Source organism: Candoia aspera, chromosome 2 (genome assembly GCF_035149785.1).
Source record: "Candoia aspera isolate rCanAsp1 chromosome 2, rCanAsp1.hap2, whole genome shotgun sequence".
Lineage (NCBI taxonomy): Eukaryota > Metazoa > Chordata > Lepidosauria > Squamata > Boidae > Candoia > Candoia aspera.
This window is the reverse complement of record NC_086154.1, coordinates 237,371,216-237,393,659: the sequence shown is the minus strand read 5'-3', so window position 1 is coordinate 237,393,659 and position 22,444 is coordinate 237,371,216. Positions and strand designations below refer to the sequence as shown.

The 22,444-nt window shown below is 36.6% G+C and overlaps 1 protein-coding gene across 1 annotated transcript; it reads left to right on the top strand.

Moving 5' to 3' along the window:
• The first annotated feature begins 95 nt into the window (after window positions 1–95).
• Window positions 96–18,443, top strand: PPWD1 (peptidylprolyl isomerase domain and WD repeat containing 1). The gene is made up of 11 exons (XM_063295591.1): window positions 96–308; window positions 2,143–2,245; window positions 4,813–4,913; window positions 5,774–5,894; window positions 6,453–6,900; window positions 8,040–8,230; window positions 10,931–11,120; window positions 13,384–13,565; window positions 15,045–15,126; window positions 16,533–16,715; window positions 17,767–18,443. Exons 1-11 carry the CDS (start codon window positions 119–121, stop codon window positions 17,908–17,910), a joined length of 1,935 nt encoding a protein of 644 aa, XP_063151661.1. The 5' UTR covers window positions 96–118; the 3' UTR covers window positions 17,911–18,443.
• Window positions 18,444–22,444: the final 4,001 nt, after the last annotated feature.

Below are 22,444 nucleotides of genomic sequence, written 5' to 3'. Positions count from 1 at the left end.
CGGGCTGCGTTCTCATTGGCCGCTCGAAAGGTTAGAGGGCGAGTCCGTCCATGCGTCACTACCTCCGCCACTGGGATGGCTCCCGCCGAGTCGTTGCCAGAAGATGACGTAAGGCAATATGGCGTCGGCGGAATGTCCGCGCAAGAGAAGGTCTCGAGAAGAGGAGGAGGAGGAGGAGGAGGAGGAGAAGGAGGTGGCCAAAGAAGATGAAGGGTCTGAGGAGGAAGGGGAGAAGGAAGGAGACAAAGACGAAGAGCGTTGGGTGGGCCCCCTACCTGGAGAGGCTGTGCAGGCGAAAAAGAGAAGAGGTAAGGGAGGATTCCGGGAGATCAAGGGTGGAGAATCACCTAGACCCATGTCATTCCTAACCCGGCGATTCCACACATTTTTTTCTCGGGGAATCCCACTGAGTTTAATGGGATTTAATGCCAACTACAGAGTTACTGGATTGCAACCTAAGCGCAGGCCGGCTGGGTTTCCTAGTCAGTATCTCTTAAGTCACAACTTCCCACTCGGTACACATTGATTTAGAGCAACCTTCCTCAGTGTGGTGATTTCTAGATCTGTGGATTAAATTGATGTTTGTCAATTTCCTGGAAGACAGAAGTGGCAAGCTTGTATCTGAGTCTTAAACCTCAGATGACAGTTTAGGTTTCACAAGATTAAATGCACCTACTTGTGCACCCATATACAATTACATCCACGTGTATTATCTGTACATAAGGACTATATCTATGGAGATTTTTGTTTTTAGTGGAGGAGTATTCAGTCTTGTGAACAGTCTAAAGCAGTGTTTCTCCATCTCAGGGAGCTGAAGTCCACATGTCTTACAGTTGCTTAGTTGGAGAAACACTGGTCCAAAGTAAAGAAGACAAGTTTAGAATGGTAGTTCAGGTTGTCAACACTGCTACTAGTAGGTAATAAAGTGATACTATGAATTTGAGTTCAAATAAACTGCACATCAGATAACATTTCTATTCCTAGAGTAAATCTACCTGAAGGAGGCTTATCTATAATAAGCAACAGTTTCTGATTCTAATTTGGAGGAAGGGGCTTATAGAGAAAGTGGGCCACTGTTATTATGGCATTTGTCAATATTAGTGCTATACTCAATATTACTATTTACTCTTATTATGAACAGTTTGGGCTTATTTTTCCCACTGACTCCACTGGGTATATTCTCCTGTTTGTTAGTAATTGGGTTAATACTTTTGATTGGTTTTAACCTTAATTAGATTTTTTTGTAGCTCACTGTGTGTTGAGAACCCCCTACCTACCCCCGTGTGGTTAACTTGTTGTTCGCTGTGTCATGGAAGTCAAGAAATACCACAGTACTTCTTACCCCTTCTACATGTCCCTCCATTAAGACAATTTATATTATCTCAGCTTACCTTTTCCCTTTTTAACCAGTTTGCAGATTGTTGAATTAATTACCAGAGTGCACAAACTCATCATTATTTTTCTCTAAAAGTTTATTTGTTTATCAAATTTGTAAGGTCCCAGACTCTATAGCAACTTAGGTGGTGTACAGTCTTAAAAATAAATTAACAACAATGAAATAAAGAAAATAGTCATCTGGACAAAGTAAAACCAACACCTATCAACATACAGTATATCCACCAAGGACCCACCACCCAACCTAACCCAAGGCCTGGGGGGAAAACCGGGTTTTCAGGCTTCATGTGAATGAGGCCAGGGTAGGGGCCATATACGTATATCTCTGGAGGGGTGCTTTTCCAGAGGACAGGCTTTGTGACAGAGCAGGCTCACCTCATGGGTCCCATTAGAGTTGTTGTGGGAAAAATAGGCAGGAGTGTTAGGTATGTTTGCTGCCTTGAGTTGACCAAAATATATTTTTAAAAAGGTAGGATAAAAATCTAATCATCATCATCATCATAAAAAATAAATTAGAATGGAAGGATTTTAACCAGGTGATCCCGCACATATTTCCTCTTGTTTGTACTGGGATAAAGTTATGCATAGCTGTAGGGCATCAAAGCACACAGCTGTCATAGTATTGAGATTATTGATATTTGTATTGTTTTGACCAAACAGTCTTGTTAAATTTTGTTTTAAATCAAATCTAAGTATAATTTCTAATGAAGCATATTTAATTAAAAATGTTTCTTACTTTCTTCATAGTACTTGAGTTTGAACATGTCTACCTGGATAATCTTCCCAGTGCTTCAATGTATGAGCGTAGCTATATGCACAGAGATGTAATCACTCATGTAGTATGTTCTAAGTAAGTCTTGTATTAATTTATTTTTAGTAATGTAATATTGTATTGATACCTCTTTTAGAAAGTGCTTTTTGCTTAAAAGGTGCTTTAGATGTGCAATGTAGCTTCAGGGTGGTTATTTGAATCCTGCTTCAAAAGGAAAGTAAAAAGAAAGAGTAAAAATTACAAAGAAGGAAAAAGTAAAAAAAGACAAAATAAAGAAAAGAAATAGTGACTTCCAGTCTTCATCACAACAAGTATAAACAAATTTGGTAGCTCTTTACCCCTTATAAGGTTACAAACAGATATCTCTTCTTCCTATAACCCATCCCTTATCTATAAGCAAATCCATAAGCATCAACTTTTCAATTCTGGTCTCAGCAAAAAGTCTGTAAAGGGTGGCCAGAACTTTATAAAAACATGTCTTATTTTTACCCTTGCTCAAATAATCCAACTTTATATTCCTTCCTTTTACTTCTGAAAATCTTACTCTTTAAGTAATTCAAATGTTGATGTAGGATTTGACCTCTCTTCAGTTCTTCTTTGTCCCATCACAAAGGCTTCTTTGAGGCTTTAACAAACTCAGTAGAAAGTCATTATCCAGGTTATTCTCTTAGTTTATTATTCGTATTTCCCCTTTCATTTTTAAAACTTCAGCCAGCTTCTTTTGTATATCCAGTAAGTTCTTATCCGGGTCATTCTCTTCACCTGTTACTTGTATGTCCACTTTAACTGCCTTCTCTGTCTTGTAATCCACACTTTTTTTACCCAATATTTCTGATTCTGTTTCTGCATAAAACAAAATTTGTTTCACATCTGTCATTCCTTAACATCTTTTGAACATAGTCTATCCATAGAAGCAGACACTGTTACTGATATTGTTGATATTGTAGCTACTAATTTATGGCCCTCCTTTAATATTTCAAATGTTACAGCATTTTGTGTCATTTTGTAAATTTCAATACTGATCAAAACCAAAAGCAGGTTTACACTTTTTTTTTCTTTTTGCCTGGAATCTTTAGTCCCCTCTAGTGTCCAATTTAAATCATAAAGTCTCTAATCTCTGTTATAACTTATAGTAGACAAAATAATTTTGGTTCCCACAAAAAGCTGTTTATTTTATATAGTTAGTTCCAAAACTAACTTATAGTAGTTTATAGTAAAAGTTTCAATGTTTGGAATTTGTCTGGACCCCTAACTCGTTTATAACTTTCTTAGTTCAAAATCTTGTTTAGCTTTTTGCTGTTTATTTCAAATTCTTTAAGTTCTGAAACTTAAAGTTATTTTTTCTTTTGTTCAGAAATGGCTTTTCAAATTTGAACTGTGAGGGAATAATGAGAGTGTCATTTTGTGGTCAGGAATCCTACCAGCAACTATGCAGTTCCCACAAAATAGGTGTTATTCTGCTGAATTGGCTGGCAGTGGTCAGCAAATGGGCAGCTGAATTCTGCCTGAAAAGCTGCTGTGCAAATCTGGGTGTTCTCCTTGACATATGACTCCTGCTGGAACAGCAGTTGGAAACCATGGCCAGCTGAACATTTGGCCAGCTTTAGCAGGTTCGCTATTGTGTGCAGTTCCCAGCCCTTATAGGTCACTCAAAAGGATACCATGATTGAGACTATCAAATGCCTCTTAGAGATTTAACATGCTGAAAAGGGATACACTAACCCCTCCAATTCCCACTACAGAGTATGAACACATGTTTTTTTTGAGGATAGGGTGTACCACTGCCTCTTTCAAGGCAGGCAGCATCACACCCTCTGCCAAGGACACATTTCTGTATTCATTCCATCATTCCTCAGTGGCAGCACATGCCATCCAAAAGGGGCAAAAGGATCTAATTTGCAGATGACTGAGCTTGTCTCACACAGGACTCTGACAACTTCTCTAGGTATCACAGACTCGGAAGAATCCCAGATAGTCTTGCAAGGAGATACCTCTATCATGTCATGAGACTGTGTCCATAGGGTGTCCAGCTCAGGGCAGATATAAGTGATTTTGTCCTCCATGTGCTTGACATGCTACCCATGGGCATAACAGGAGGGTCTTCTGGTATCCCAGGACTCAAAAGTGAGCATGTCACAAGCGTATCCAACTAGATCCAACTAGAAAAACTGATACTACAGCAAGAAATCAGGTATAAATAATAATCAGTACCAAATACCAAACCAATAAGCTGACTATCCAAAATCACCTCAGAAGCCAACAAGTCAGTTGCTGAAATAAAATGGATTTCAGGGCCTTCATGAAAGCATGGGAGGATCAGGGCCAGATGCTCCACCATGACATAGCACATGAAATTTGACAGGTTTGTGGTGTTCTTGCCTGTGATCTCACCACATTTAAGCTGGGGGGTGGGGCTGGGGGGCGGGGTTAGGTACACAGGGGCCACTGAAGGGCCACATGTAGTTTGTATACATATAGTCTGTTCTAGATCTTTGCTCAGGATTTGTAATTAGTTTTATTATACTAATATCTGAACTGTGTCTTAAACTTCAGTCTGTAAAACTAGGGAAGTACACCACCTTTTAGCTGATTGGAATCTTTATTTCTAATGAGCCCTTATTTCTTTCATATGTTTGTATTTGCAGAACAGATTTCATAATAACAGCTAGCCATGATGGACATGTCAAATTCTGGAAGAAGGTAGAAGAAGGAATTGAATTTGTTAAACATTTTCGTAGCCATTTAGGTAAATTATTGTATATCTGCATAGTATAATTTTTATATTGCCTATTTTTCTTTGTTCTATGTTCCCTCACTTACTGTCAATTTTCTATATTAAAATGTTATTGTAGAGATATTTGTCAATCTTAATTAACTTTAAGCTTTTTCTCAGATAACAGTCTGTTTCTTGATTTTTATTTCTCAGGAAAAGCAGAGAAAAATTAATATGCCAATCCCAGTGAGGGTTTGGAAAGATTATATTCTGTGAAATGCACCAGACTTCTGAGAATTTTCTTTTGAATATCTCATAATCACATAGGAAGTACTTCTGACAATTGGGTTTTCAGGACTGTATCTGAAGCCATGCAGCAAGATCAGAAAATTGCAGTGTCCTTCAAGTCTCTGTGTATTGTGATCTTTGGATACATGCCATACAGCGATATCATGCATCGGGCATGAGGAGGGGTAACCAACCCTGGGGGTGGTTAGCACCCTGATGATGCTCCCGTATATTAATTTAAGAACTTTTTACCATCCATTCCGTTGGAATATATTATTTATTTAAGATTATTGTTTTTATTGCATTGTTTTACTGTATTTTAACTGGTATTTTATTCTTGTTTTATTGTAAACCTCCCAGAGTCACTCTCTGAGTGAGATGGATGGTGACTAAATTTGAAATATAAATAAATAAATCCTACACAGATCTATTCAGAAGTTTAATGGGAAGTGTTCTGAGGTAGTCTGTGTAGGATTATAGCCTTAGACATCTTTGAATGTTTATGATAAAACTCATTCCTAAGCATTTATGTGAGTTCAAATGTTTTCTCAAATAAAAATTATTTTCTAACTGGAGAATACTTTCTTCTGATTTAATCACAATAGGTGTTATCGAAGGCATTGCAACTAGTTCAGAAGGGGCACTGTTGTGCTCTGTCGGGGATGATAAAGCAATGAAAGTTTTTGATGTGGTGAACTTTGACATGATCAACATGTTGAAACTTGGGTAAATCACTTTAATTTTGCAACTGTCCTGGTTTGATTACCAAGTGTTTTGAATATTTTTGCCTAAAATATCATTAGGAATTGATTGATCGTTAGGTTATGATTGATAAGTTAACTTTTTTCAGTGTATCTTAAGTCAGATTGCACAAAATCAAAGGAAATATATTGTTGTTATGGGTTTACTTAGTCATTTATGATAACCAAAGAGTTATAGTAGGCTTAATTGCTTGCATGTTTCTGCCAAAAGAAGGGAAACAGCTATGCACATTTGTGCATTTCAGGAAATGATGACCATCAGAAGCAAAGATGCATACTTTGGTGAGCTTACCAGTGCTCCTGAATATATTCAGAGTTGGGTTGCTATAAGGATAAAATGAATGGCAGGATATCATGGAATGATTGAATAACTAATATACTGTATGTTATTGTTAATCAGGCTGTAGTGTATTGTACTTTAAATACACCTTAATTTTTCTGTATGTTTTGATTTTTGTAGCTTTTAAAATTTGTTTTGGAGTGTTAAAACACTCCTAATATTATGTCCATTTGATTATTCTAGCTACCATCCAGGGCAGTGTGAATGGGTGTACTGCCCAGGAGATGCTATTTCTTCAGTTGCAGCCTCTGAGAAGAGTACTGGAAAAATATTTATATATGATGGTCGAGGCAATAACCAGCCACTTCACATTTTTGATAAACTACATACATCCCCTCTTACTCAAATACGACTGAACTCTGTTTTTAAAATCATAGTATCTTCGGACAAGTCTGGAATGATTGAATATTGGACTGGTCCTTCCCATGAATATAAATTTCCTAAAAATGTGAACTGGGAATATAAAACAGACACCGATCTATATGAATTTGCTAAATGTAAAGCATATCTAACCAGTATGAGTTTCTCCCCTGATGGCAAAAAAATGGCTACCATTGGTTCTGACAGAAAAGTCCGGATTTTCAGATTCTTAACAGGAAAACTTATGCGAGTCTTTGATGAATCTTTGAGTGTAAGTATTTTTCCCCAGGTTTATTCACTTTCCAATAGTTTCTTTTAATTCTTCCAGTGATGAGATTATCTGTATATGATTATAAGAATTCTTTTGTAAGAAATGAATTTTCATTTTTACATTCAGCCTGCAACATTTTGTGTCATTGTGTCAGTAAGTTAAAATGCCAACCATTTGGCTCCATTTTCTTTTTTATATATATATACTTTTCAAAAACATGTGGTTTACTAAATTGTAGTAAAGATTGTAATGGTGAACACTGTTATATTTAACATTTTGGAACAAATGTTACTGGAAGTATAGATCATAAAATCATTGAGATGGATCTGATCTTAGAGGGCATTTAGTCCAGCTCATAGCTCAAAGCAAAATCTATGCAAAGAACTTCTTTGAAAGGTTAATAGATTTTCTAGGGGTTTTTTTTCCTGCAAGACAGCTTTAATTCTTTGATTAATAAGAATAACACAATTCAGTGTATGAGCTAGTGTATGGCAAGATACAGTAAAAAACAAAATACTTATAACTAATACAGAAATAGTAATCCTAACAACTGTCAACTCCTTCCAGAAATTATTAAAATCAAATAGTACTATTATAGTACTATTACTATGATAATAATAGGCGTAGTGATGATAGTACTCAACTAAATGCCCTTCTGAACAACTAGGTTTCAAGGTCCTTGTAAAACTCAGGCTTAATGGAGCCATTTGGATTTCTGATGGAAGGTTGATTCATAGAGTAGATGACAGTACTGAGAAACAAGAGGATCAAGCTTTCCCCTGGACCTCACATATTATGCAATTATGTAAAGTGTCACATTAAAATAATTCTCTATTTACTTTTTTTTAATATAAAATGTTTGTACGTAATCTCTCACATCAAAACTTTCTGCTTTGAGGATAGTTTGGGCATACAGTTAATGGCAACAACAAGTAAATGCATTGACAATACTGAATTAATAGTGACAAATATTTAAGAGTTGTGCTTGATTATATTAATTATAAGCCATTTTATTGTAGTGTTTTTATATATAAATAATGCAATAATCTTGATTGTGTTAAGCATAAATAAAATTGATAAAATAGTAAAGGCTTGGTTAGGTTACATTTTTCTTCTGGTAAAATGTCATGTTTCTGTAGATGTTTACTGAGCTACAGCAGATGAGACAGCAACTACCTGATATGGAATTTGGACGACGTATGGCTGTGGAGAGGGAATTGGAAAAGGTTGATGCTGTAAGGTTAATTAACATAATTTTTGATGAAACTGGACATTTTGTGCTCTATGGGACAATGTTGGGAATTAAAGTTATCAATGTGGAAACAAACCGGTAAGTTGAGATTGTAGTTATTTAATTGTAACTATAATGATTTTTTATTGTTTTGGAAACTTTTCCAGAGCCTTTAAGAAAAAACCTCAGCATTCCTATTTTATTTAATAATTTGTGTTTGATATAATTATTGCCTTGCATGAACACTGTACAGATCAGAACTTTGGTGAATGTTGACTTACCAAACATAAATGTATATATTTTAAATAATTACTTTAAGATATAGAAAAAAACTAAAAAAGAACAAAAACACAACAGCTAATAGAAAAAAATGGGAGCATATCATGTAAAAAAGACCACTCCTCCCATACTTGGACTGTTTTAGATTCTTTTGCCACTTGGACTTTTTATTTTTTACTCTTATTTATATTATTTATTGCTGTCATTTTATATTGTATATTTTATTCATTGTATTATTGTTGTTTTAATTGATTATTGTAAACTGCACAGAGTCCCCCGATGGGAGGAGATGGGCGGGGACAAATTGGATGGATGGATAGATAGATAGATAGATAGATAGATAGATAGATAGATAGATAGATAGATAAAAAAGTTATTCAGCCAAGTTTTTAAACACATTATTAAACTTTGACCAAATGGAATAATATCAGTCTTCTCATTACATCCATAAAGAGCCAGTTCATAAACACAATGTGATCACAGAACAGTGATTTAAGATTATATATAAAGTTGCACTGTCTTTCTAATGATGAGTAGTCCTTTGCTGTGTTCCATGCATGATAAATCCTTGGTTCTTGATATACATGCATATGGCTATAGATAAGGTGCATTGTCTTACAGACAAAGTGCATTCACATCTTAAAGTTGTTTTGATCTTCATAATACTATATTTACAAATGTATGGATATTAAACCAAAATGAAGCAATATTGGAACAAGCTTATATCACCTCTAAAATAATGAGATTGACAGCCAAGCCTTTTTAAGTCATCCTTGAGGTATCTAATCAACATGAAAGAGAATCTTTTATTGAATTAGTTTCATCTTACAGTTGAATGAATGAAATCTTTATTTCAGAGTTCTTATAAATAGCTGATGTCTACTGTAGCAATATTCTTTAATTGTTTATAAAAATATTGTAGACTTAGAAGCATTTAAAACCCATTCTAATGCTGACAGTGATTTGAAAGTTTTAGATGCTGCAAATGCACTGGGTCAAATTTTAAAATCAGAAGATTAATTGAAATTAATTGCTTTTGGGTGGTATTAGGTAATCAAATTCCTTTTCTAGTAACTCAATTGACTGAAAACTCAATTAGCAAGAAACTGTTCTAGAATATTAATTTCCCTACTTGCCCAAGACTTAGAAAAGAGATGAATTTGTAGTTTTCAAATTGGGATTGTATGCATGTTTGTCCTATGAATAAAATTTGAAATTACATTTCCCTCCCACGTCTTCCAGATATGCCTAGCAATCTTTAATGAAGAAAATACAATAGAACTATTGCTAAAGGTAGAGTCAAGCCCCTGCCCTGTTATCAAAAGACTCATATAATAATTATATTCATAAGTGCTCTTATTTACTTGGTCATTTGCATTCCATAGAGATATTGAAGTCAAAATATGTGCCCAGTAATACAGTTGAAAGTCAGGAAAGTTAAAACCCTCCTAATCTTATGATAGCTGTAATTTAGTTAAAGAAAATCTGGGGGTTTTGTATTATCCTGTTACATTTTCATGGGCGGGGGGCAGGTTGCACTTCTCATTCTTCCAAACAAAACAAAACAAAACAAAAAAACTCTGTAGGTGAGTAGGTATGCAGCAATGGTTGGGGGATCCAGTGTGAGAAGGCTGGGGGGCAGACAGGTGGTGAAGGAAGTAGGGTTCATGGGGCACAATGGATCCCAATGGATTTGCATTTCCACTACAAACAAAGTTAATGCCAGATGCTATGAAATATGTATATATGTATGTATGTATTTTATTTTATTTGGTAAATTTATATAGCCGCCCATCTCACATATGTTACTCTGAGCGATGAACAAAGTTAAAAAAGGACAGCACAAGAAATAATAAAAAAACATAACAAAAATAATTAAAAACATTAAAAGCAGTAAAACCGTAAAACATAATTTGCAAAAGAGCGCAGTCAGTTTCCCTAACAATATACCACCTTACAGATTCCATACCTAGATTACTGGCTACCCAGGCTAGATGGCAAAGTCATGTTTTCAGGCCCTTCTGGAAGGCCAGCAAGGTCGAGGTCAATCTGACCTCAAGGGGAATTACGTTCCAAAGGGTGGGTGCCACAGCAGAAAAGGCTCTCCTGGTTCCCATCAGATGACAACCCTTCATGGATGGGACCCACAACATGCCCTTCCTTCCGGACCCGAGTTAAAGCAATATTGTCATGAGTACTGATGGCGAGCAGGAGGGGGCCTCTATCCAGGGGGGAAAACGCATGCGTAGTACTGAGGAATTAAGCAGCCATTCAAAGAGACACAGATCAGACCTGCCTTAACTTTTGGGGTTTATCTGTCTGGGTTTTCCCACGCTTCTTCAGTTTGTTAGGATTCTGTCTTATGTAGCAGCAATAAACACTAGAGACCTACTCCTCGTCTCAGTGTGATTCCTGACTGTTAGGACAATATTCTGAGTTATGTTGTTGATTCAAGAGTAAAAGATTGCATGATGAATTAGAAACTTAATGGTGATCCTAGATTTTATTTTCTAAATGTAGGTGTGTGAGAATCCTAGGTAAACAGGAGAATATCAGAGTTATGCAACTGGCTCTGTTCCAGGGAGTTGCAAAGAAACATCGTGCTGCTGTTACCGTCGAGATGAAAGCATCTGACAATCCAGTTCTCCAGAATATCCAAGCAGATCCAACAGTAATCTGTACTGCCTTTAAAAAGAACAGATTTTATGTGGTATGTTTTATATTTTTAATTTATTAGTCTCATATAATGCTGTAATCTCTAAGGAAAGCCGGGAGTTAACAAGAGAAGCAGTACAACAATATAAACACTTTTTTGTACTTTCAAGTCCATGTTCACTCCTGGCGACTGCCTGGACAAGTCCTTATGGTTTTCTTGGCAAGATTTTCAGAAGTGGTTTGCCATTGCCTGCTTCCTAGGGCTGAGAAAGAGTGATGGCCCATAGTCACCCAGATGGCTTCATGCCTAAAGTAGGACTAGAAATCATAATCTCCTGGTACCTTAACCACTACACCAAACTGGCTCTATCTAATGATAAAATTACCTGATACTATAAAAAACAATAGAACAACATGACCCTAGTTATATCCCAGACACTCTCCAAAAAAACTCCATCTTGACCAATTGCTGGAATGCTAACTGGGTATGTCCAAACGCAACCTGATGGAAGCTCTTGCACAAGATGGCAGCCATCATCAATAAACACTGTTACTGGGTCCCAGCCCTTTTCCTCTCATGAAAGTGGGGAACCACTAGCAGCTTTTCCAGGAGAGTTTCTGGAAGCTAAGCATATAGAGCTTTATTGGTTAAATCTTGCACTTTGAATTCCATCTGGAATCCTGTTGGAAGTTGGTGCATAACCAAAGGACTGGCAGATAATTACTGTCAGCTGCCAGTGGCTGAGGTGCTGCATTTTGCAGTAATTGCAATTTGTGAGTGGTGTTCAAAGGCAGACACGTGTAGAACATACTGTATTATACATATTGTATAATGCAGGCAGGTCCTCCTGCTTCAGGTAGAGTGGCAGTGTGACACCAGTTGACATTGAGCAAATGCCTCCCTGGCTACAGCCTCACTTGCCCATCCAGAAGTAGCTATTTTCATACACAGTTGCACTACGTTCAGAGAACTTGTCATGAACTGTCACATTAATATGTTTCATCTTTTAAACCAAGAATAACTGCCTTTTATTAAAAGTTAAGCTGTTCTTGAGTCAAGCTTGACTTCTCACTTGCCCATCCAGCAATAGCCCTGAATCCAAGAGAATCCCAAGTAATAGATGTGCTTCTTCAGGAATAGTGCTTCCCCATCCAGAGTTAACACTGGAGCTTACAAAGAGCCTTTCTAAGGAAGCAGTTCCTGGGATTCAACTTCAACCTGTATTGTCTCATCCAAATCCAAGTAGCTTCCAAATGAACTAGCAATTCCCCCCCAAGATAGTATGTCTATTCTTAAATATGCTAATATAAGAGTATTCCCATGTCTTAAAACATGGTTCCAGTTCTAATTTTTGTATATGCGTGTATGTTGAATTATGAGTTTCCTTATGGCTAAGGCTGTCTAGGTGGCAGCCTTATACTCATTATACAGAAGTAGCTATTTTCATACACAGTTGCACTACATTCAGAGAACTTGTCATGAACTGTCACATTAATATGTTTCATCTTTTAAACCAAGAATAACTGCATTTTATTAAAAGTTAAGCTGTTCTTGAGTCAAGCTTGACTTCTGATGACTGCATTTGTGCAATTTTCTTGACAGGGTTAATTTGCTATTGCTTTCTTCCAGGATGCATTCCTTTTTCAAGTTTATCTACATATTCCTTTACACTTGAGTTTCCACTTAGCAAATTTCTTGCAAATGTGGCATCAAGTATATCTACCAGTTCTTAATGTTATATAGGAAAGAAATCAATCCATCAGATATTTAGATCCTAATAACTGCAGAACATTACATGCCAAATCAAGCAGGTAGAAGTTGACTCAGTAGCAACTGATTATTTGTACAGCTTTTTCAGAATAAGTGTAATAAATTTACAAGAGTTTGACCCTTTAGATGTGTAGCTATAACATTTTATACCAGGAATGTTGCTGCACTATAACTCCAAGCAAACTCAAGTGAGGGTTGTTGGGAGCTTTAGTTTAAGAAAGTCTGAAGGATCACATATCATTTGCCCCTATTAACTAGATGATGATGAGCTATCAAGTCATTGTTGACTCTTAGCGACCACATAAATAGATTTTCTCCATGATGATGTGTCTCGACTTGATCCTTCAGCTCTTCCAATGGTGGACTCATCATTACTGTAACCGAGTATCCACTTACTGCTGGTCGTCCTCTTTTTCTCTTTCCTTCCACCTTTCCAAGCATTACAGCCTTCTCCAGAGAGCTAAGTCTTTGCATAACTGGGCAGTTTTTAGTTCTGTGAACTTTAACAATAAGAACAAAACTAGGATTCATCTGTCTTGTCTTTCAGTTTACCAAACGTGAACCAGAAGATACCAAGACTGCAGATTCTGATAGAGATGTATTCAATGAGAAGCCATCTAAAGAAGAAGTCATGGCAGCCACTCAAGCTGAAGGGCCCAAAAGAGTTTCTGATAGTGCCATTATCCACACAAGCATGGGAGATATTCACGTCAAGCTCTTTCCTGTTGAGTATGTATATGAGAACTACTATAAATCTGTTGTTGGACCTTTCACTAACATTGTGAATAGATGTGAAGATGCTCCTAGTTCTTTTGTTCCAACACACAGGTGCTTTCTGGTGTAGCAGATTCATCTGTAAAAAGATTCTCACTGAAAGCTGAGGAAGGTATTCATTTCATCTCTCCCAAATAGGGCACATGTTCTTTGTAAACTCTTTCCCCTTGTGTAAGATAATCAGAATCAGACTTCAGCTTTAAAAGAAGGGGATTTGTCCTTATTTCTGTTTTCGTATATTGAAAAATGCAGGTAAATCTTACAAACCAAAGTGAGGAAGCAATGTTAATCGGCAATATGCAGAGTTAAACTGATGATTTCACAAATACAAGAAGTGGTGACAGCCATAGCGTAATAGGACACACACAAATGCACACATGCTTGGGATGTAGTTGGTGGGCCTTTCTAATTCCCTCAAGTGGGGTATCCCTAAGACCTTAACCACAATCCCTACTGCAGCTTCCACATCTCTGGGGAGAGCTTGTTTGGAAAGTGCTGTTACCAACCACTTTTCCTGAAATATCCTCACTGGTAGTAATTTACTCAGTAGTAGGTGTAGTGGTGACATCCTACTCTGCCTTCCTTCTTGTGTTGCTATCTGACAGAGGAGCTAAAGGTAAAATCCTTTCAGAAAAAGAATGCTGATTCAATAAGAATGTATTGTATGTCTTTACTGTATGAATCAAGATTAAGGAACTAGATGGAAATGGAAAGGTGAAAGGAAAAATGGAAAAAGGCAAAAATTACTGCTAGCTGCTCTTCCTTCAGTCAGAAATATGCACTTGATGTATGCATGCACGCACACCAACGTACACCCACAGAACAGGCAGAATGAGATAGAACAAGGTATAACAAAGGCACCACCACACAAATCATTTTCCATAAAATAAAATTCTAATCCTCATTCCACTGGAACCTGGGATTGTAACCGCTGATTTACCTGACTTTAAGACAGTTCAGGAAGTTCTTGCTCCCCCTATGAGAGAAAAGGCAAAAGACAAAAACAAAATGGAGCTGAGCCCTTGTTTAAAAAGCCCACCTGCTGAGTTTTTCCTTCCCTCATGGGCTCGCTAGCATTTGATTTCCCCTCATTCATTACACACAAACTTACAGAAGTAATAGGGATTTAAACTCATTAATGTAGGAAAAGGCTGTATTAGTTATTAGTTCTGAAGGCAACATGCTTACCTCTGGCATGGTATTGCCTCTGACTACCAGTTTTTGAGAACACGAGGGTGGTACTGCACTCCTGTCCTGTAACAGTGTTTACAGGACAGGAGTGCAGTACCCTTCCACTGGCATTGCATTAGTCACTGTGAGAACAAAATCCTAGACTAGATGGGCTTGGTAGTGTCTTTCTTGCATCTAAGTGAAAACATTAAGTTACCACAGTTTGCTAAGCATTTTATTAACAGAAAAACCCTCTGATTGCAGGTGCCCCAAAACAGTGGAAAACTTCTGTGTACATAGCAGGAATGGTTACTATAACAGCCACACCTTTCACCGGATCATTAAGGTAACTGATAGCGATTCATCCTTTCCAGCATTTATACTCTTGGTTCAGTGAAATGGCCAAGTTGAGATGCCTTTATTTACATTAGCAAAGTTGGTATAGCTTTGATTTACCTAGTTAATTATGGCTTTTTGTATGGTACTTCATGTTTGGAAGTTTTGTATTTCTGAAACAAATTGTGTCCATTTTCTTAGTTGTAGGAAAAATCAATTTAAAATGTTTATACATTGTTTATATGATGTTGATATGTTGCTTTTACTTCATGATATGCCTAATACGGACACCGAAGTAATTAGATAAAGAATTTAATTTAAAAATACACTTTTACAAAGCTCCACCACTGACACTATGTTGCTTATGCAGTGAAAAATTTAAACGGTTTTAAGGCAGTTATATATTTGGAATACTGTGCACTGTTTTTAATGTCTATGTAGTCCTTGGTGCTCTCTGAGTTTGGTTGTTTGCTTGCAGACGTTTTGTTACCCAGCTGGGTAACATCATCAGTGCGAGTGAGTGCAGGGTTTGCTCCCTGTTTATATACAGCAGCTTGCCCTGTCAGTGTTTGGGGTGGGGCGGTTCTCCTTGGTAGTTACCCTTGATTAGAGTATTGTTTTCTGTTTGATTGCTTGTCTGGTATTAGTCCCTGCTTATCTGGGTGTTGGCTGCTGGAGAGGATATTTTCTGGTCATTTTGTTTCCTTCTTAGCTTTTTCATTGTTTTGAAAGGTGTGTAAATATGGTTTATTTCTATGTGTCTATTGAGGGCTGATTTGCCTGAATGCCAAGCTTCCAGGAATTCCCTCACATTTTTGGATTTGGCTTGGTCTAGGATACTCAAATTTCTCAGTTGAAACTATGATTGAGTCTGTCTATGTGTTGTGGGATTAAGGTGTTTTCATCATGTCTTCTGACTGCTAGTTGGTGTTCATGGATGTGCTCTGCTAGTCTTCTGCCTGTCTGTCCTACATAGTGGCTATTACAGTCCAAAGCATGCTGGCTGGGGAATTCTATGAGTTAAAATCCACACATCTTAAACTTGCAGAGGTTGAGAAACACTGGCTTAAAGGACACAATTTTTATAGGACTGTATAGTTAAATTGTGAAATTTACGTGACAGTATGTAATAACTCTAGAGTAGATGGTTTGGAGGGGTTGCACAATTTCATGGAGGCTGTATCTCTCACCAGCTAGTAACCATGGTACTTCTCCTGAATACCAACAGCTTAGGTCTCAAAAGAGTGGTTTGATATTTCATTCCTGTTCTGCTTGTGAACTTCTCAGGGAGATCTTATTCATCAGTATGGTGTGCAGGTTGGTGGAGAGTTGTGCGTTAAGCTGAGGCAGTAGGACTGCTCTTACATTATTAAAGTGGTAATGTTAATGTAAGACCACCTTTTTTGCTCAATGCAGGGTTTTATGATTCAGACTGGTGATCCTACTGGCACTGGCATGGGAGGTGAAAGCATCTGGGGAGGAGAATTTGAAGATGAGTTCCACGCAACTTTACGACATGATAGGCCGTATACGCTCAGTATGGCAAATGCAGGACCAAACACCAATGGCTCACAGTTCTTTGTAACAGTAGTACCAACGGTAAGTAACATGTCAGCCATTTGTCAGTTGTCCTAATGCATAGATAGGAAGCTTTTCATATTCAGAAGGTTATGATGTTTTGTGGAATGAAGGGCTGCCATAGGCAGAGTGAAGATGCTAAGTGGACAGCAGCAGGATTTTATTTATATTCAATTTACCTTAAGCGTATTTTAAGAGTTCCACTTATTTTGTTGTATCGCCTATCAGAATAGCAAGACTTTGTGCCAGCAGTTTTGAATTGCTGAAATGCAGAAAAGGGGCTTGAGAGCTGCATGTTGCCCTGGGCCCTCAGGTTGCTCACCCTTACTCTTGCTGAAATGGAAACAGCTCTGTGTGAGTGATAAGTCGGATTGAGAAAGTTGAGGATCTGAACAGGAATTTGAAGAAAGTTTAATTGGCTCTGTGTTTTATCTGCTAAGTGTGATTAGGAGATTTAAGGTGCAGTCCTGACAGCTTTCTTCAGATTGTAACAGAAAAAAATCTAAGCACTCAAAGACAGATTTGCTGTATACTGGTAAACAAAAGCAACAAGAAATCTAAGCACTTCCCCACAGAAATTAAGACTAGAATTGAGTCAGTTCCTGAGATGCCTGTGGCACTAAACAGCACTAACTGAATTGCATTTTTTCATATTTGCTTTGAAATGAAATAATTGTGTGATACTGAACTGTCATCTTTTATGCTACCGTAAGAATCATAGGTAGAAATTGGGGTCCGTGTTAATAAAAATCAGTCATTTCCTTTGACAAAAGGTGGCAAACTGATTTTTTTCTCTGTCCTGCTACCCATTTAGAGAAGCAACATATCTTTACAAAACTGTTAAGTAGAATTATTTCTCTGTACATGATTCCTGCATAGTTTGGGATATATGTACAATTGCCTGCTCCCATGCCTTCCTAGAACGCCAGCCAAGAGGCATTTTAATGTTTATACATATTCCTCCTGTAATATAAAATTACAGTTTATAGGGTCAGTTTGTCAATAATGTTACTTACAGTTTTAATGCTTTTCTGTTTGTTTTGGCATGTCAACTTATTACAACCACAAACAGCCATGGCTGGACAATAAGCACAGCGTGTTTGGAAGAGTAACTAAAGGAATGGAAGTTGTTCAGAGAATTTCAAACGTGAAAGTCAATCCAAAAACAGATAAACCCTATGAAGATGTAAGCATTATTAATATCACTGTGAAATAATAATAATAATTAGAAAAACACCTCAGGGATTTCAGTTATATGGAAATCTAAGTATTTCTACTATAGAAAATTCAGAACAGATTTTAGCCATGTCTTCAAAATGCTCTGAAAAATATTTTTAACATGTTTTTAATAAAAGCAAAAACCAACATTAGAACCACAGTGTATTTTGTGTTTCCTGTATATTTAAGTCATGTATGGATTTTAATTGGTTTCCAGGCTTTTTTGAACAACTTGGCTGGCCTAGGAAGCTCTTACCATTCAATTTCAATATTGTTATATTACTCTTACTGGTGGGTTCTACGGATTTTGCCAAGATTTATGTACCAATGTCTCACCTTGTGAAATTGTATTCTTGTGGATGACTTCACAAAACGTTAAATTAAAATTGGATATCAGCATTTCAGATCTGATTAAAAATATTTTTACAAGTGTTTGGTGTGCCAAGCAGGATTATTATCAGTTAAGTGCAAATTGATCTACAGTTGCCCATACTATAGTTTTATGCAGAAATCTGATTGAGATCAGTATTTTTTTAAAAAAGTAGGCTTAGTAATAACACTGTGAACTAAATTAAGTAAAGGTAAAGGTTTCCCTTGACATTAAGTCCAGTCGTGTCTGACTCTAGGGGTGGTGCTCATCTCCGTTTCAAAGCCGAAGAGCCGGCGTTTGTCTGTAGACACTTCCGTGGTCATGTGGCCGGCATGACTACACGGAACGCCGTTACCTGCCCGCCGAAGTGGTACCTATTAATCTACTCACATTGGCATGTTTTCGAACTGCTAGGTTGGCAGGAGGTGAACTAAATTAGATAGAGGCTAATTTGCATGTTTGAATGTAATTATATTCCACATTCTGTTTTACCAGCTTTCTCCTTTCTATAACCCATTCTATCATTGGGCAGACTGAAAAGCTTGCACATTTTTATGACCTTTGACTTAGCCCAATACAATTAATGACCTAATAGGAAAAATGTTGTGGCTAATGATACTATGCTTGTTATAAAGTAGACATTAGCTGGGAATGATAGATTTCTTGAGAATGGTTTCTTTCATCTAAGTCTATAATACTTTCAAAGCATACACAAAAGGTGAGACCGAAAGACAGAAGTGGCTCAGCAGAAGCTGAACATTCTTAATTGTTTTGTAGCAAAAAGTAAATACAAAACAGGGCTTGTTCGTACACCACTGTAAACCGAACTACATTACAGTATTATAGCTCAGTGTGAGGTGTGAATATTGAGCTCTAGTTTACATACATGCTAAGTTATAATGTGATTCCTTTGGTTTTTGACTTAGTGTATTGTGAACAAAACTAGGTAGGGTTCCTATAAGGATAGATCTGACAAAGCTCTGGCCACTGGCCACCGGTTAGGAAGAGAACTTGACTGAGTCAGATATTATGCTATTGCCAATTCTAAGTTCAGTTTTGTGTTAAATTTAATCTAGAGAGTTTTAAACAGAGTATCTTATAAAATCTGTTGGGAGGTTCTCCCAAAATTACCAAAACTCTAGGTGGACATACTATAAATAAAGACTTATGATAGGTACTGTATAAAAAACTTGGCACAGAATCTAAGACTACATGAGAATAAAGATAATGCTATGCTTTTGTATCAATACAAGAAAAATAAATAATGTAAAAATTGTAAATTTTCAGTATCATAATTATAACATTTATTACAATATAATTGTGTATTGATTGCTTTTTAGCAACTTCTTACTCTTTTATTTATCTTCATTGTGTTGATATTGACTTTTGTTGTTTTCTATTTTTTTATAATAAAGAATGTGGTTTTGATTTTGGACTCAAAAACAATGTTGGAAAATTAAGTAACGTCATCTTTGAGTGAAGCTCTTTCTGGTGACTTCATGCACCCATCCGTGTAGTTTTCTTGGCAATAATACAGAAAGAGTTTGCTGCTGTCTTCTTCCAAGACATGTTTTTTAAAACCTCCATTTCAAATCTATAGGGAAATATCTCTCATTTAAATACTAATCAGGTCTGATCTTGCTTAGCTCTTCAAGACCTAATGACTCAGCTAGAAAGAGAAATGCCAGGTTTAATATGTACAAATCATCATTATAGACACAGTCTAGTATTTCAGTTGGGAGTACTTCCCTTATACTATCCATTCAGATACACGCTACATCAGCTTAGTATATGATGGTTTTTTAGCCTGCTCTAAGGGAATTTACCAAGCATTAGTTTAACCACACACAAATACACACAGACAGATTCACACACTAGAAAATCTGGTAAGAATAAGCTTCAAAGGAGAAACACAGTTTTGATGAAATAATTTTATTATTATGATTCACTAGCACAATTGTTAAATATTTCTTCTTGTGAGCTGTTTTACATCTATTACAATTGCAGAAGGTGGATATTTTTATGCAATAACCCCTCTTCTTCCTTTGATGCAGTCCTGTTTGTAATTAGAAAATAACTCATGACATAAAATTAAAAGCTAGAGTATATCTGGATATTGTTGTACAAGCTGTTATTTTTATATGTGATACCATATGCCTTTCTTTATCATCGTTGAACATTGCATGTTTAATCAAACATTGTTAAAACATGTTAAACATTGCATGTTTAATCAAAATTCAACTTTTCAGTTATTTTACAAAGACATATTTAGTCAAATACAGTCCACTCTTAAAACAGCTTATACGAAGTTCTTAAAAATTTCCTTGCAGCTGAAACACTTTTAAAAACTGGCACACGTTAGTACACTAAATAGAATTAATAGAATTACGTATGAAACAAGTTTTAATTTCTGCTTGAAGAAGTTATATACAGTAGAAACAAGATGCTAAATGTCTCTGGTAAAACTTGAATTCAGACAATTATAATAGTTATGTTCACAGTAACTTTTCTGAGTTTCAGTTAAATAATACTTTTATACAAGTACACTATATTTGCAGCAGAGCTCAACTTTTGTCAATATTAACAATTATTTCTGCACATTCTCCTAAAATCAACACCTGCAGAGCATGAAGCAAAGAGCCCAAATAGTAAAGCGACAGCATTTAAAGCCACTGATGATATAACAATTTACATTCAGCCTTTTGAACTGCTGCACATCAAGTTGTGTCATGCATTTTAATAGTATTAAAATGAAATAAAAGAAAGCAATACAGTAGCAGAAGTCTGGCTTCACTAAAATACAATACAAACCTTCCAAATTACTCCACACAGACATAGGCTTTTCACCTAGAATTTAGCTCCTAAAAACATCTAAGCTTGCAGTGTATTTTGAACAGGAGTTGAGGCAGGTAACAGATTTTTGTGATAAATAACCTCTACTTTTACAATATTTGGGTATCTATAGTCAATCATTTTAATACATTGAAGGTTTCCCTTAATGCAAGAATGCTACAGAATGCTGAAACATGCTCTTCATCCAAACATAACCCCCAAAGGGAGGGAACCATATAATGGCAAATATTTTATCTCAGATAGGTAGCTTTTTTTTTAACCTTTAAGATGATTATATGCAGCATTACTTAGTACACCAACACAATATGAAAAAAAATGGCTACAGTTTAAAAGATCTTCCACTGACCTTGTTTCAGATAGGAGTAAATGATTATGTTTTAAAGATGAACTGATAGTTCACTAAGTTGATAGAACGATGACCCTGAAAGTTACCCAGGATTAAGCTTCACTGAACAGCACAACAGAACATGCTTAATCACTTCAGCAATAATATTTTGAAGAGACAGATACACTTTGTGCCAACAGTGTTAACTGGGAAGTAGGAGAAAGCAATTAACAGCATATAGCCAAGACTGGGTTGTAAATGACTACAACTTCCATTGGTTAGTCTACAGAATTTGGAGTGCCTTTCAACAAGGATCTTGTCATTGGGCATCCAAATTCTGGGCTGATCCTTCACTGCAGCCCATGCACTACTGAAGCAAGTAGCAAAGTCTCAAGCCGATCACAGTATAAACCAATACAATGCTTCTTTCTGCAATCTGAATGAGCTGCAGGCATGGCACGTTCTGACTCTTTTATATATACACCATGAGCAGACCAAAGGAGGAACTCTTAGTTTCATCTGCCCTAGGGTTCTGACTCTGGCAAACCATCAGCACTGCTAATTGTTCTCCCCAGCTCCACCACATACTTTCAATATTCAATGCAGCTTCTGGACCCTTTGTTCTCAGCAGCTCCCTTCTCAATAGCATAAACAGGTCTTTTTACTGATCAGCTGTTACTGAAGCTTGGAGCAAGTTTACATATCTGCTATCTAATTTCTGCTTTAATGAAATTGTCTCCAGAGTTTTGGTGAAGACTAATTGCTTTGGTAAGAAATAAATTCTATGAAGGAACTTCTGCTTCAGTAATAACATCTGTTTGCTTCACCCACTGCAGCCTTAAAACACAGAACTACTGATTACAGCATTGAATCAGAATTCCTAATCTGGACTTTTACCTATTATATGTATAAACTAAATAGAGCGTCTTCAACAAGAAAACTAGTAGGCATTACAGTAACAAATTTGCACTCCTAGATTTCTCA